General features: G+C 43.4%; 1 protein-coding gene across 1 annotated transcript; it reads right to left on the bottom strand.

Annotated features, from left to right (window-relative positions):
- Positions 1-6,437: 6,437 nt before the first annotated feature.
- LOC119198030 (skin secretory protein xP2-like) lies at positions 6,438-15,377 on the bottom strand. The gene is made up of 4 exons (XM_037454838.2): positions 15,054-15,377; positions 11,844-13,334; positions 10,607-10,672; positions 6,438-10,446 (listed from the first exon to the last, which is right to left on the bottom strand). The coding sequence occupies exons 1-3, from the start codon at positions 15,139-15,141 to the stop codon at positions 10,611-10,613; spliced, it is 1,641 nt and encodes a 546-aa protein (XP_037310735.2). The 5' UTR covers positions 15,142-15,377; the 3' UTR covers positions 6,438-10,446; positions 10,607-10,610.
- Positions 15,378-16,482: the final 1,105 nt, after the last annotated feature.

The following is a 16,482-nucleotide window of genomic DNA, read 5'->3' on the forward strand; positions in this document are numbered from 1 at the left end:
TTCCACAAAATAATCCACTTTAATCTAAATAATACGGTCAGAAAACTGTTCGTTACGTAACTTCCGTGTACGTAAACAAATGAGTTATCTTTATAACACTCCTATGTATACATAATGTATACATTTATTAGTGCACTATTTAATTTATATATATATATATATATATATACACACAAATGATTAAATGTGCTTCAGAATATTTATAGGGAGTTCTCATTGGAAACAATATTCACTAACTTTCTTTGTATCAAGTGTAGTTTCACCTGTCATTTAGATGGTTACCATTAGATCAGCGCATTTCTACCTCATGGCCATCAACCCCATAACCAATCAAAAGAAGGACGCAAAGAGTGACCGAATCACTAGCCAATCAGGAGTCACTTTCAATTAAGCTGTACATGCAGTGCTCTTTCAGTTGTCAGTTGTCTTCATTGTAAACCACAATGACCAGAAATACATAATGTGCTTGGATTGCTTTTAAAATGTTCCTACACTCCAAGTCCATGGATATATGCAAGTAAACTTTTCTTTTTGTTGCCTTTTTATTGTAGTAATTAAACTAGTTAGAGAGCTATGGTTGCATATGTGTTCACAGTCTAACGTTAATTTTAATTTATTTCCTGTGCATATATGATTAACTGAATTGTAAGTATAGCACACCACACTATGTGGGTAAATGTGCACACATTAGTGGGCACACGTTGGCGCGTTTGGCTTTTCACACCGTGACACCGTGTATCTTTAATATGAGTAGAAGGAATACTGTCAAGAAATTAGCATCAGAGATATATAGCATAAAAATAAAAGATAATCTGCTGCTCCTTAAATATTTGCCAAATAGAGGTTATTTAATTTTGTAATATGCATTTTCCTTCAAAGAGCCATTTAGGTGTTGATTAACCGATCCGACAATATTCTTGGATTTTACTACCAAATAAGTTACTTCAAAAACTCACTTAAAATATGCAAGCTTTGTTTTTAGGTAGGAGGACTTTTAAAGAAAATGGGAAACAGAGCTCAGAGTAAAGACTTATGGGCGATGTCTGGTGGAATGACTGCCTTGGTCAAAATGAGGAAATGTGCAAACATTACACATAGAGATACTAGTTACTCTTCTGCACTCTTCTGGTCTGAGCTTTCTACAAATATATTTGGCCAAGATCTTTTAAAAAATCGTCATTGGCTGTGGGTCGTATGGACCAGAAATCGTAATGGAGTGAGTAAGTAAAGAGAGAAATGTAACTGTTACATGTTCTCAAGACAGTGGGACTGTGCCTTTGGGTACTGTTCACAATATTCAGAGAGGATCAGACAAGGTCACACATGAGAATGGAGCAGAAGATGACCAAAATATGTCGCTGCAGTGTGGAGCTCAAGTACAGCAACAAAACGACAACACAGAGGACAAAGAGGCAGAAGACAAAGATCAAAATATGTCGCTGCAGTGCGGAGCTCAAGTACAGCAACAAAACGACAACACAGAGGACAAAGAGGCAGAAGACAAAGATCAAAATATGTCGCTGCAGTGTGGAGCTAAAGTACAGCAACAACAACAAAGTCGACAAACACAAAAGCAAAAATATGGCGCAGCACAGAGGAGCCCAACCGAAATGTAGAATGAAATGGACCAAAAAACGATGGAGAAAGTTGCCATTTGTATCAAAGAGGTTCATTATTACAGTGAATAGTAAGAAATGGCAAACGATTGTTCCACGGAACGGTACAACAAACTAAGGCGACCATGGACCAATGTGCTGTACAACTCTTTCCCGAAGGAAGAATCCTTGTTGTACTCTTGCCTTTAAGAGCCAGCATATAAAATCTCCTCACAGCCGTAAAATAATATATCTGATCATTACTGCAGTTTTCCTTCCTGTAGTGCAAAATACTCACTCAAAATGAAAAATGAGCGTGTGGGAGAGAGCCTTTGTAAAATCTCTGTTCTACAAAGGAAAAATGGCACATGCAAAGAGTGAAAAGAAATTCAGACCAGCCACAAACATAAGAAGAGGGAGAATTGCAAGAGCTCTTCGTAAAGGAGTCAATTCTTCTATAGTAAACTGAAAAAAACTCCCCTTGCTGAGTTGATTTCCGGAAACATAACCCGAAGTCTGAACAAAAATGTTCTTAAAGTAATCAGTTCACAGGTTAGAAAGGGGAAAAGAATACATGATGATGTTTTCATGGAGATGTACCTCACTCAGAGTATCATGAAAGAATGTGATGTTGGAACTCACAAGGTGCCTGGATACATACAGCACTTTCAAGTTGACCCTTTTGGTGTACACTGAAACAGGAATAAGCATAGTTGTGCAGCACTTGAGACAGAAGACCCCACTGCCCTTATACCTAGATGCCACAGGCCATGTGTAGGGCTGCAACTAACGATTATTTTAATAACCGATTAATCTGTCGATTATTTGTTCGATTAATCGGATTGGATGAATCGGGTAAAAACATTCATTTCCAACCCTTTATTGAAAAAAATAACTGACAGTGCAAAACCTTTAGAAAGTGCACAAACAGATTGCTCCTTGAACATCCCTAAGTAAGCAAATAAAATGGACTAACACAAAAAACATGCACACATGGCATGATGTATACTTTACAGCTGCCAAATTAAATATATTAAATAAAATATTTTGATTAGATTTTTCCAACATGTTTCCGTTTAAGTTGCTGAATCATCGCCGTGGTGCTCCCGTGCCAGGCCATGTCGCTTTTGCATATCTTACAATCAGAGATATCAACCCTCCCGATTTTTCCGGGAGACTCCCGAATTTATCCCGGACCGACCTTTCTCCCGATTTCCACCCGGACAACAATATTGCTTCACGATCCGTCACTGGGCGCGCCGTTTCAGACCGAACAATAATAAAGGTTACACCTTGAAGTCAAGCGCGGCAATTAGAATGGAAAAAGATGAGACTGGCGCTGCAAAGAAAACCACGAGCACCCCCCGTTGACCGCCAGCACCCCCCATTTCAGTGTGAAATATCCCCATACCTGGGAGGATTTAGGTCGCATTGGTTTCTCTTCGTTTCAGCCGAGTATCCGGCTCATCTCTAGTGATCATGATACTGCGGCAGCAGGAGCTGTTTCTACCGGCAACACCTCTTCAACTGGGCCTGCAACTGGTATGTTGACCATGTCCACAGCATCCACTATTCCAGCTGCACTTACCACCACCCAAGCAGCAGTTAGGCCACGGAGGCCACAACAGCAAACCTCAATGGGCAGTTTTGTTACAAGGTAAGAGTAAACTGGATGAGGCTCTGGTCAGAATGATTGCTTGTGATTTCCAGCCCCTTTCTGTGGTTGAGGACAAAGGATTCAGGGAATATTCAAAGCTCCTGGACCCATCATACAGCCTGCCCAGTAGAAAAACAATTTCAACAAATGTTCTACCAATGATGTATCAGAAATTAAGAACTGAGATCTTGGACAAAATCAAGTCTTCCACAGCTGTATGTCTCAGACTGCTGGACCTCAGTGACTAGTCATTTCATGGAGGATTTTCAAATGACCTCAAATCTCCTGGACTGTTTTGTCATGACAGAAAGACACACGGCTGACAATCTTGCAAGGGAGCTGACCAGGGTGTGTGAAGAATGGGGTGTAAAGGACAAAATTGTAGCCTGTGTCACAGACAATGCTGCCAACATTGTGTCAGCTGTGAGAGAGCTTCACTGGGACCACATACCCTGTTTTGCCCATGTTCTGAACCTTATTGTCAGAGCTGCCCTGAAGATGGTCCAAAGCATAGTGCAAAAGGTCAAAGCCATTGTGGAGTTCTTTCACAGGAGCACAGTGGCTTCAGAGAAGCTCAAGGCCACACAGCAACAGATGGGACAGGAGCAATTACGTCTAAAGCAGGATGTGGTCACAAGGTGGAATTCAACATTCTACATGTTGAAAAGAATTCTAGAGGTCAAAGATCCTGTCATCTCCACCCTGGCACTTGTGAATGCGTCTCTGCCAACATTGTCCCTAGAGGAATGGGAAATTATTAAAGAAACCGTGGATGTTGTCAAGCCCTTTGAGGAGGTCACAACTGAAGTGAGCGCTGAGAGGTATGTAGATTAACCCTTTAAGTGATTAACACCTATTTTAAATCAAGATTGCAAACTCAATTTCTCCTTAATGATGCATATTTTTTGTTACCCTTTTTTCACAAACAGGTATATATTGGGTTTTTAATAATACATTGTATTAATTACTTTAAATAATTGTTCATTTCTTTAGGTTTGTGACTGCCTCCAAAGTCATTTTAATGGCCAGAGGCCTTCAGAGGACCCCTCCATTCATAAACCTGTAAACGACCTCATGGACAGCTTGATGACAGAAATGTTGAAGAGGTTCAGTAAAGTGGAGTACATTGAGAAGCTTGCTGATGCTACCTGCTTGGACCCGAGGTTCAAAAAGCAAGCCTTTGTCAACAGCAAAGCAGCAGACGAGGCAGTGAAGAGGATTACATCAGCTGCAGCACATGTTAACCCCCTCCATAGTGAGGAAAAGGATCTACATTCTGCTACAGCCACCAGCACAGGGGCCATGTTTTGGGAGGACTTTGATGAGAGGGTTGCAAGCTTGAGGCCTTCTACTACCAAACAAACGGTTTCTACTGATGTCATGATGGAGATGCGGCCTTACCTCGCTGAGCCACTTTTACCACGCATATCAAACCCTCTGGCATGGTGGATGAAGTGTTCACCAGTTTACAAAAGCCTCTGTGGGGTCATGAAGACAAGACTGTGCATCGTGGCCACATCCGTGCCTTCTGAGAGAGTTTTTTCCAAAACGGTTCAGATCATTTCTGATCAAAGAAACAGGCTCAGCCCATCCAAGGTGCGGCAGCTTGTTTTCTTAAATGCAAACCTGCCTTAGAGCAGGCCCTAGACTGCAGTTTTGTTACAGAAGGTTCCTTTGGTGTTTAGTGTGATTTAATTGATGTTAATTGTATTTCTCTGTGGATGAATAGTGTGATTTAACTTAATTTTTATTTAACCTTATTTATGTCTATTGATATAGTTTTGTTACAAAGCACAACATACGGTTGTATACCGTTTTCTATAATGTAAAGTGTCTTATTATATGCAGCGAGTAAAATATTGATAAATGTAGCATGGTGCAATATTGATATTGGGTTACAATAAAAACATTTTACATCATGATTATTTTGGCATTTCATTCAAAGGGACACACTAACTTCTAGATGGCTTGCGAGTCACCGAGTGCAAAACTGTGGGGGGGGGGGGGGGGGGGGCGGGGAAGAGCCATGGTTGTCACGGTTTGGTCCCTCTTCCTGTTTTAGTTTGAAGTTTCATGTTCCTTGTGGTCCTGGGTTAACTTCACTTCCTGCCTTGTCTTGTGATTGCCTCCACCTGTGTCCAATCACCTGCACCTCCCTTGTGTATTTAAGCCCTGTGTGCCTGTTGTCCTTGGTCGCGTCATTGTCTATTGTTAGTTCCCGTTGGTGCACGTTCCGTTTGACCTGTTCCTAATAAAGAGCACTTCTGGAAGAATCCTGAACCTGAGTCCTGCCTTCCGCCTGCACCAGAACCCGACCCGTGACAATGGTTCCCTTGGAGACAGCCATGACTGACAGCTGTACTTCAAAGCCAGATCCACCCTTATTTGGCACCAACATGAAGTGCAGAAGGGCCTACATGCGTAACCTGATCCCTTTTAATTGGTGTGAACTTGTGAACTTACTGCACTTACTCGGACAATGTCACCCAAAGTTCACAGACCTAATTCAAGTGTCTTAAACTGAATTTTCCATATAATAAAATACCATTTTACTTGAATTGCTTACTTGAATGTGTGGCAGATCATATTTTTTAAAGAAAAATACAGTACAACGTGAAGGTTTGTAAGGATTTAAATGATCATTTATTATCACAGTGGCATTTAATTATCACATCAAACAATTGCTCTGCACTAAACTGTAAGTGTAAATGTAAAGTGAAAATAACAAAACCGGTCACTATGACTTGTGACCAATATAATTCACGTCTTTCTATACTAAAAACAGCGGTCACGCAAAAGGGAATGAGGTAACAGTTTTCTCGACAAAAAATGCAGGTCACGTGAACAACGATCCAAAGACTCGTACATAGACCTATAGTTCGCCAACGAACGAATCCTTTCAGTTCCCTCTCGCTACCAGTGCTGAGCCTATGCAGGTCACGTGAACAACGATCCAAAGAACCTTACTCGGCAGACGAACGAATCGCTGATCCGAAGACACGGTCGGGAGGCGATTCGGTCGTCGGCCGAGTAAGTTGTTCGTTGTTCACGTGACCTGCATAGGCTCAGCACTGGTAGCGAGAGGAAACTGAAAGATTCACTTTAAAACGCGAACGATATTTGTTTACAAGCAAGGGGTAACCACGCATTCTTTATTGAGAAACCACCAATGCCCCCCCCAAACATCAGCCGAAATGTTTCTACATCCCCCGTGTTGTGCTTCACGGTGGCTCCGTCGATCGATACCGGACTCCGCGCTCCAGCTGGCGGGCTTCCAGCTGCTCGGAGCGGACCGCGACACGGAGCTTGCCGGTAAGACGGAGTGTGCTTCTACTCAAACATGTGCAACGACCTATCACTAGGATTTGTTTTATCATTAACTGCAAACAGTTTACTCCCCCGTGATTTCGCTTCTTTCATCCTGGTCGGTGTTTGTTTACATGCCGCCGCCGGGCTACGTGCAGGAGGCACAGCGGACACTCGCCGACCCGATTCGGCGTTTGGAGCGGACCAACCCGGATAAACCTCCGCCATGAACTTCCTAAGTACAAACAGCTTATGAAATGCCCTACATGAGAATAGGCTATTTGGCCGTGGAATTGACCCCCCGTTGAAATGAACGAATGACCCGAAAAAAGATTCGGTCTTTTTACTGAACGAGAATCAAAGAACCGAGTCAGTAAAAAGATCCGAACCTCACATCACTACTGTGAACTTTTAACAAATGAGCACTCAATAACACCAATCACTTTCTGGCTGATGCAGTTCATCAGAAAGTTGTCACAGTACACAAAACTAAGGAGTACACCAGGTTGAAACTGACTAGAGCTGGGCACTACTTCAAAGTGTTCTTCTCTCATTTAACAAGGAGAGCATTGTTAGCTACTTGGACAGGGATTTTGCTACTTGTTCTAAAGTGAAGACATGGAAGGAAATACAAATGTACACAGTGCTGGTCCGTATTGATCAAATTATACGTTATTTGGTTTGTAGCTGGTTGTCGACATAACTACGGTTACAGGGAGGTGTTGTTTGTGTTTTATCGTCGTTTTGGTGACGAGCTATTGAACCGTGAAGTCTGAATCTGAGAATATCTAGCTGACTTTACTGAGTTACCATACATGTGTGCGTCCAGTAATATATACCAAATATGTCTTTGTGACAGATCTATGCTTTAGATGTGTTTTTGTGAACTAAGTTTAGATTAAAAAATGTACATCTATTAGGATAAAGTGGGCTTATGGAATACTAACGCTTGTTAAGCATCTGCTGACCAGAGGCTGGGAGAGCCATGGCTTCCCATAGCTGTAGATAGTTACTGCTCATTTCTCTTCTTGGGTATTAGCAGTGCGCTGATATTTCTCATAATTACTGTACATTCACACAATCAATAAAGAAAATTGGAATAACATTTGCTTGTTTCTGATTGATGATTTAACTAACCAACTCACCAACTAATGTTTTTAAATACATGTATACTGCCACCTGGTGGTATAAGCGCCAACTGTTTTGGTGCTTGAAATTGGTTAACTTACGTTTTGTCTTCCCAAAAGTAATGGAAATATTAAATAGTAGATAAATGTATAAAAACACATTTTGTAATTACATTTATTAGAGTTGAAGTGTAACTGTAATTTCAACAAATGTTAAATAAAAAGGTGGAACGTGGTTTCTGGTTGCACCACTTTGTTCTGGTCGGTAAATGAATCTCTTCTATTCAACAACAGGCTAATACATGTATGCACAGAATTACATTGGAGTAAATTTCTCCCTTTTCTATCTTTCTATCGGTCAAATGAGCAGCATGCTCTGACAACTGGAAATTGTTTTCTCAAAGGCTCTTATGAATATGGGGGGAATCCCGGAAGTGGCTGGATGTAGATATGACAACAGAGAGGAGAAAAAGTCATGTTCACAAGTGGTAGAAGGTTCCTCACATCCACTTTATCAAGGTCTCCTTGTCAAAACCAAATGGATTTGGACCAAATGACTTCACTAGTGTTGGCGAGGTATACACTGTAAATCCTAAATGTACAAACATGAAGAAAAGATTTTTCTGCAACATATCTCATCACCATGACAGCATAAAGAAACATGATGTACCAATGTGTGTATACTAGACTTTTTACTCCCTCATTTAAACTTTTTACATGTTCTTTTATCATACGATGGAAAGGAAATGGAAAGGAAATATCAAATATTTGTACTTTTTTCATCAGAACAGCTTTAATTGCCAAATTCTGTATTTGGTGAATAATTGGATAATATTGTCTGATTTTTTTTTTTTCTGTCTTTGAGCCTTAATATTTTCTGTCCATATTTTGTTAACTTTTATACATCTCCAAGCCCTCCACCAATTATCCCGTGTTCACATCTACGTACCTGAAAAGGCTGATAAAATGGTGTGACAGAGCCAAACCCTTACTGACACCAACCTTCTTTCTCACTGCACACATCTTGGAAATGATTTTTGTCAAAGCTTTGTCGGCTCTGCATTCAGACTTGCATTCCCAGGATGGCTCATCACGTGACATGTGTTTTTGAACACATGAAACACGGTGGTTTTCATAACTAAAAATCAAGTCCTATTCCATTTTAAAAAGCACATGAATTAGTCAGGAAAACTTTATTCTGTACACTAAGTTAGCAGAATCAAAAAAAGATCATATAATGATATTATAGAAACAGGTGAGAAAAAAGTACAGCGTACATCACGTCCTACACAAATAAAATCACCTTCTAAAGCTTTACCCTTTCATGACACCGCATGTATGACCAATAATTACAATAAAATCACATCCACCAGGTAATCTCGTTCCATAATCAAAATCAAGAAGTTAATAATACAATTGTGTATGTTGAGGAAACCAGATTTACAAAATGCAAATTCCTGTCATTACTTCTAAAATGTGTCTGTTAGAGAAAGGGATCAGTTAACAAGGGAGAAAAAATGGTCTGGATGCAAATAGATAATAGCAATAATTACTTAGATGAACAGTGTGATCAAATGAATCACTAATTGTTAGGCCCCAATAATGATTTTGTCTTTCAAAAAAAAAGGTTCTTGTGATGAATACCCTCATTATCTTTAGAAATCCGCCCTCTCTTTTTTCCATAATCCATTAAACTTTGTACCATGTAAAAATAAGATTTGTTATCTCAATATAACAACGATAAAATATTATCGTAATTATATGTATATAAGTATGGCTTCAGTAGAAATGATCGCATTGTTTCACCTTTCCTTTGGGAAAAATCATCACATTATCTTGCATTTACAGAACTTAACTTCCGTAACACAGGGAAGCGCTCTCTTTTGTCTCAGGTTTTGATCTCAAGAGCAATTAAATCACTTGATCATTTTGCGCGCTGAAGTGAGATGTACGTAAGGCACTCCATTGTTGTATGGCCTCTAAGTTTAGATGTGGAAACGCTTTCCTCCCCAGGGAGACAGTGTCATTAATAGCTGCACTAAATGATGGAACATCAAGACAACGTACCAGTATTGGGAGCATCTGCCTCCTCAACCGGGCAGTAACTGATGATGGGATGACTAAGCTTTTGGATCTTATCTGTATGCATTTCTTAACCTCGATTTGACATACAGTAGGCCTTATCAGTGTTACACAGACTCAACATTAACCAATATTCTATTAATTAAAAACAGGCTTCAATTGTATAACATGTAGAACACCAAATAAAAACATGTATTTATGGCGGTATTTAGGCATAATGCCGCTAAAAAAATGTTATCTGTGGGAACATGATCTTTTAAAATCCCTAATGCAGGGGATACAGCACACGGTGCTGTTCATCCTCCCTGTTTGGGGTTGCCCTCACCTCAAGTCCAGAATGCTTTTCACAGTTGCATTTGGCTTGTATTCCTTAGAAGCAGCTGTTTTAAAGAATTTTGCACCCCTCGTACCCATTAAGTGTTTTTCAAATATCTTCTTGCACAGGTCTGTGTGTGAGTAAAGTATGTGGCATAAGGCACTTAGGTTTCCATAAAATAAGACAGGTTTGAATTTACAGGTGAAGAAGAACGTCGTGATATTAAGGCGCGATGCTCATTAGTAAATCTTGTGAGGAGAATGATGATGACGTAGTAAAAAATGTAACGTTATTGCTTTGTCTCGTCTTTGTTCCCTTACAGGCAGCTTTGGGGTTCTCTCTTATTTTGGTACAATCTTCTCTCTGAAAGAAAAAAAAGTTTCAGTTAGTGAACATTATATAAACAATTTTCCATTCATTTTTTAGTATAAAATTCAATAGTATTTCATGCACTAAACATTTAAAGGAGAGGAGTCTAGTTACGAGTAGCTCCTGTGGGCGATGTGTGTGGGGTTTGGCTTACCAACTCAATCCCCCTTTTTGCCCTTTCCGCTCGCCGTACCTCGAGAGGCCTCTGCTAGAGAAATCACTGCACGCACGCATGCACGCAAACACAGAGAGAAGAATTCAATGCACAATATAGCACGTCACATAGTAGTCTTCCATGCTGGAGAAGCATTAAGCCTGACCATCACTAAACACAACTACCATGACATTACACTGCAAACAGAAGGGGACAAGCCAGTGTTTCTTTCCAAGCCACCTCAACTGGTTTATCTGAGCAAGCACACACAATACTGTAATCGGGCTGGCATGTACACAGCACAGCCTCCAGGGAGAGTCAGTCTCATGAACGGTACGCAATGAGTCTTTCACACCAGACCAGTATTCTTCACAAGCTGCTTGGAGGGGCGTCTCTACCATAAAAGTACAGTGTGTTCTCTGAGAGGGAAGAGTCGGTGCAGGAGGACATATGTGCATTTGATGCCTTTAGAATGCGGACTTGACGCTTCCAACAAAGTCTGTTTTAACTGTGCTTCAATACTGAGGGAACAAACCACAACATGCTCTGACGAAAATAATGTCAAAGTGAATGAGAATTTCAGCAGAATCAGAGCATTCACACACATGACTACTGACTGAGGTTGTCAGCCCTGTAAATGGATTCAATCATTGCGGTGTAAAGCCTGGAATGCAGTCGGGCTTGTGGAGCACTGTTACATGGCCTTAAGTAATGGGAAGCGACCACAATGGAGGACAGTGAGCGAGAGTTCTGCTGACAACATGCTCCCTCCTGCTGTAATAAACAGGTTTGAGAAAGCAAGTTGTTTGGTTGCTTTCCATTTCTCACACTGCGTCATCTGTTTTGGCCCTACAATATCCCGGTTAGTGTGTGGACAGGAACCAATTTGAGGGATCCTTTATTAAAAGAGCGTTCGGTGTATATTTGATACATGCTTAGTTACCAATGCCCAAGACCATTAACAGTGTACCTGTAGTAAGTGTCCTTCTCTCCGCTTGTTTGCACATGCTTAGTGCCTAAGGCATGTTTGCAAGGGAAACCTTTGAACTCCACCCTGTACTCTTTCAGTATTTGTGCGTCGTGCCTCATAAAACAAGTAAAGTGTGGCTTGACAGTCAACATATGACCGGTTTGTCAAGAAATAATTTAATGATTGAACACTGGGACCCGAGGACCCATCATGTCCACAATTGACGGTAGAAAAAGCCATATTGTGGTGTTAGTCAGAGTGGCATACCTTCAGCTGAAGGCTCAGGAACTTGGGGTGCTTCAGCTGGGGTCGACTCCACCATGGGACCCTCCGCTGGGGCTGCACAGTCTGTTGCAGTTTCCAATAGAGCTTTTGGAACTTGAGCCTCCTGGACCTCCTCAGCAGAAGCAGCACCGGCAGTAGCAGATTCAGCCCCTGGAGCTGGAGTAGACCCGGCTTCAGCAGGGCATGAGAGCTCTGCTGATGCCGGGCTCTCTGCTGAAGCTGAAGGAGGTGCTGTGGCCTCCTCAACAGTTACTGGAGACAATGGAGGCATCTCTGGAATAGTTGCTGCAGCAATCATTGTATCTATCAGGAGCTGTGCTGCCTTTACTTGGGGTGAGGATTCAGCCTGTTCAGGTAGTGCACCGTCACCCGGTGCTGCAACATCACCTGCTGCTACACCTTCACCCGGGGCTGCAGCACCACCTGCTGCTACACCTACACCTGCTGCAGCAGCCTCACTTGGTGCTGGTGCCAAAGCTTCACCCGGTGCTGTAGAGACAATAGCTGGTGCATCAGTGTCAGTTAGAACCTCTGCCTCCATAGGGGCGAGTACTGAAGTAGGATCCTTGCCCACCGCCTCTTCCACCATCGCTGAAGCCTCCCGTGGCTCAGATTGATCAACTGGGGCGGCGGCATTAGGGGAGGCCTTCGGCAGCTCAGGGGTCATCTCCTCAGCTACACTCTGCACAACGGCTTCAACATCAGGGGCCTCGGTCTGCACAACGGCTTCAACATTAAGGGCCTCGGTCTGCACAACGGCTTCAACATCAGGGGCTTCGGTCTGCACAACGGCTTCAACATCAGGGGCCTCGGTCTGCACAATGGCTTCAACATCAGGGGCCTCGGTCTGCACAACGGCTTCAACATCAGGGGCTTCGCTCTGCACAACGGCTTCAACATCAGGGGCCTCGGTCTGCACAACGGCTTCAACATTAAGGGCCTCGGTCTGCACAACGGCTTCAACATCAGGGGCTTCGCTCTGCACAACGGCTTCAACATCAGGGGCTTCGGTCTGCACAACGGCTTCAACATCAGGGGCCTCGGTCTGCACAATGGCTTCAACATCAGGGGCTTCGGTCTGCACAACGGCTTCAACATCAGGGGCCTCGCTCTGCACAACGGCTTCAACAGCAGGGACGTCCTCTGACGCCTTAACAAGGACTCGGTCCTCCCTTGCGACCTCGGGCACTACACTTCCTAAATGCACAGCTTCCTCTACAGGCTGCAGGGAGTCCACAACTACAGCCTTTGGAGTCGGTGCTGCAGGGCTGACGGGTTCTGGTTGAGGCCCTAAATCGGTTAGGAGGTCTTCCCCAGAGCCGAGATCCTCCTGGGCCTCCAGGGCTATCAAGGCGGCCTCCGTCTCCTCATTGACTCCCTGATGGAGATCATCTGGTAGGATCATCTGCACAGGCAACTGCATCTGGTTCTCAATGGTTTGTGAGTCTTCTGCAATGAAGCCGTTTCCGGCGGCTGTCAATAGAGGGATGACAAGGGAAGCACAATTAGCATATATGACAAGCAGACATCTACCACTCAGCAGTCCTTTGTGAATAATCTGTGCCATATAAAGAATATTCTGGAAACACCTTGGAGGGTCATTTAGGTAATCTAAACATTTAATGATGTTGGTACTAAATGACTACATCTGCAAATATAGGATTCAACATTGGTAGAAAAATGCATCCTAACTGCATTCTCCAACCATGAGTCTTCTGCTATAATTCAAAATGTTATGGATGTTCTTGTCTTCGAATCAATAAAATAGGTACATTCATAAACTGGTTTTAAAATGATGATCCGTCTGTGGCCGTCCTTTAATTTCCGCAGATGGAACTGCCACATATTGAAGCCAGCATCCGTCTAAAGCCTGGATGAGGCTCAAGCCTCTCAAGGAGGAAATGAAATACACGCGACGATGGCTTTGCAGCCTGGAACTGTTCCAGGAAAAGCCGAGAGGCCTTTATAGAGCGTCTCATCGAGGTTTCCGACTACTTACAGAAACAACTAGCTGCACACTGTTCACAAATGACAGAATCAGACAGGTTGAGAGAGCTGAGTGGTGGATAGTTCAGTCGCTTCCTGATGTTATGAGTCTGTCAGAGGTGGTGAAAGCAGACGAGAGTGATGGGCGGAAGGGAATGTTACGGCCTGGCAACTCAAATAAGCCAGTGGGAGACTGTAACACAGAGCAAGTGAACGAGTTCTAATAAGAAAGAAGTTTCAGACATGCGTTTTGGAAACTTTTAAATTCAATTGGCCTATTTTTTAGGGAAATGTTCTCCACCAGCATGTAGAAATCCGACTCGCATTATGACCAAAGCTGCTGTCGAGCACAGCAGGCCAGAACCTGCTGTCAGAATGTCTGTTTGAGTGAAGGCGGAGGTGGCCTCTCCAAGCATGGAAGACTCGCACGTCAACACGATTTAGCCAGAGTTAACAGAGATCCCAGTCAAAACAGTGCACAGAGAGGAGAGGGGGGAGGGTGGGGGGCACAGGGGTGGCAGCTGGTGTTGTCACACACACTGTATGGTTTAAATCTTCCATCCACATTTAGGGGAGCTTGCCATGGGCAAATGAGTAGTTTGCTTGTTGGAGTGATGTAAGAGCCTGGAGAGGGGCCCGATCTACTCCAGGGGACAGACATTGCCAAACACAAACATCACACGGTGACGTAGTGGTAGATGGAAAGGCTGGACACGAATACAGAGGAAGTACGGTCACTCGCTTTACCCCACAAGGTGTAATCTCTTCTTCGTTCAAATGAAAGCATAAGGAACCCTTTCAAAGACGTCTTTCATATAAGAGCTGTATATGCAGCTGTGCCAGGCATGACACAGCCATGTACCAGGGGGTCAAACCCATGAATCAACAATCACGTTCTGTGTCAGGCTGCTGGGTGGGCGTCTACAGGCTTACACATCACAGCGACTGCAGGGTTAGATTACAAACTTGCCATGCAGAGGAATGTCTGAGCAGCCTGAAGGTATCGGGCATGGTCGAGAGTGTATAAATCAACTCTCATTGCATCAATTAATCATGACACGTGACATTGTTTTTTAACAACACACTTTCTACGACATCAAGATAAATGTCTGAGGTAACATTAATATAAGGTCCCTCTGTAGTACCCCCCCCCCACACACACACCTTTAGGGATGACAGTTACCTCGGCACGGAGCACATACTCACCCAGCGGGTCGCCATGGTTCTCCTCCGGCTTCGTACCCGGTCTGTTCTCTTGGTCGAGGGTCTGGGCGCTGGATGAAGAGCACCCCATGTCGGAAAACACAGCCGAAGCGAATTAAAATAGAAGAACAACACACACGGAGCGTGTTGCTATGAGTTAACGGCTCTTCGTGCGCGCAGGACACGTGGAACGCTACTGCTCTGCGGTCACTGAGAGGAACCGGGCACCATTATCTGTGTGCGTGCATGGCCCTGTGCCGCGCCCCCCCCCCAGCCCAGAAAGCAGCGATGCATAAGTGTTCACCGACTGTCTCATACTCATAGGCACACTATTCACACAAGAGAGATGGGGGCGGCACAACGCGTGTGAGTGATGTGTATCCTCCCCCTTTGTGGGAGTGTCCCATCGAGAAGAAATGCTGCCTCACCCATTCCCGATCTGCACCCTCACGCACTTGCGGTACGTTGTCTAAGTGACGCGTTGCAGCAAAAAGGGCTGTCCCATTCATAGTTCCACCATTGACAGGCCTCACAGGGTCGCACGTTCAACCACTTACCAGGTGCTTGAGCGACCAGAGGGCCGTTTCTCAATACCTGGAATACCAAGTACGAACCTGCTTCTTCTTCCTCTGTTTGGCGTGGTCAATGAAATGCTATAGCGGTCTTTTTATACAAATTTTATACCAGGTAGTCGGGTGTGCCCAATGTGCAAATGAAATTGTTTCAGGTTATTTTTTTCTATCAATATGTAGTACTTGTAAAACCAGAGAATTTCAGTGGAGTGGTTCAGTCTTAGAGTATCATTACAGGCACAAGTGGAGGAGGAAGTTGCTCCACGCTTCTACAGGATCCAGACGGAAAATGGAGTGTCTGAGGAGGAACTGCACAGATCTTCAACTACGAACGACTGAACAGCACAGTATAGTTCAAGAGAAGTTTCAGGAGGACACAACTGAATCTACCGAGTTATCGGACAGTGGTCTAAAGGCGACGTCTGCGTCAACACCTTTGAAATTGCTGAAAGACAGGCTAGACCTAGGAGACAAGTTCAGCCACCTGTGAGGTTGATTGAGAGTTGCTAGACTCTTTTAGTTTGTTTTGTTTGGACGGAAGAAAAAGCAACGTGTAGTTTTAAATTTTAAGTTGTTCACAAGTATAGTTTATATGTTACATAACGGAACCTAAAGATGGCCATGTTTTTACAGAGGTAAATATTTCATTGTAGGGGGAAAGATGTGATGTTTGTCACTAGGTAAAGAACTCCATCACCCAGCATTCCACAGTGGTGAAGGACATGCGCAAAAGGGAGCGTGGCATGCGCGGGTAGCATTACAGTGGGCCTGTGCTAGTTGGCAATTAAAGGTTATGAAACGTATATATCACGCCTCGTCTGCTTATTATAATAAGCAAGCTACAACAGACTCCTTCCAGC

Source organism: Pungitius pungitius, chromosome 11, assembly GCF_949316345.1.
Source record: "Pungitius pungitius chromosome 11, fPunPun2.1, whole genome shotgun sequence".
NCBI lineage: Eukaryota > Metazoa > Chordata > Actinopteri > Perciformes > Gasterosteidae > Pungitius > Pungitius pungitius.

Excerpts from the sequence above, each read along its gene's own strand:
- LOC119198030 (XM_037454838.2), bottom strand. The coding sequence starts at position 15,141 with ATGGGGTGCTCTTCATCCAGCGCCCAGACCCTCGACCAAGAGAACAGA. Across the intron at positions 13,335-15,053 it reads GAACCATGGCGACCCGCTGG|CCGCCGGAAACGGCTTCATT; the intron begins GTGAGTATGTGC and ends CTCTATTGACAG. Across the intron at positions 10,673-11,843 it reads TCCTGAGCCTTCAGCTGAAG|TGATTTCTCTAGCAGAGGCC; the intron begins GTATGCCACTCT and ends GCGTGCGTGCAG.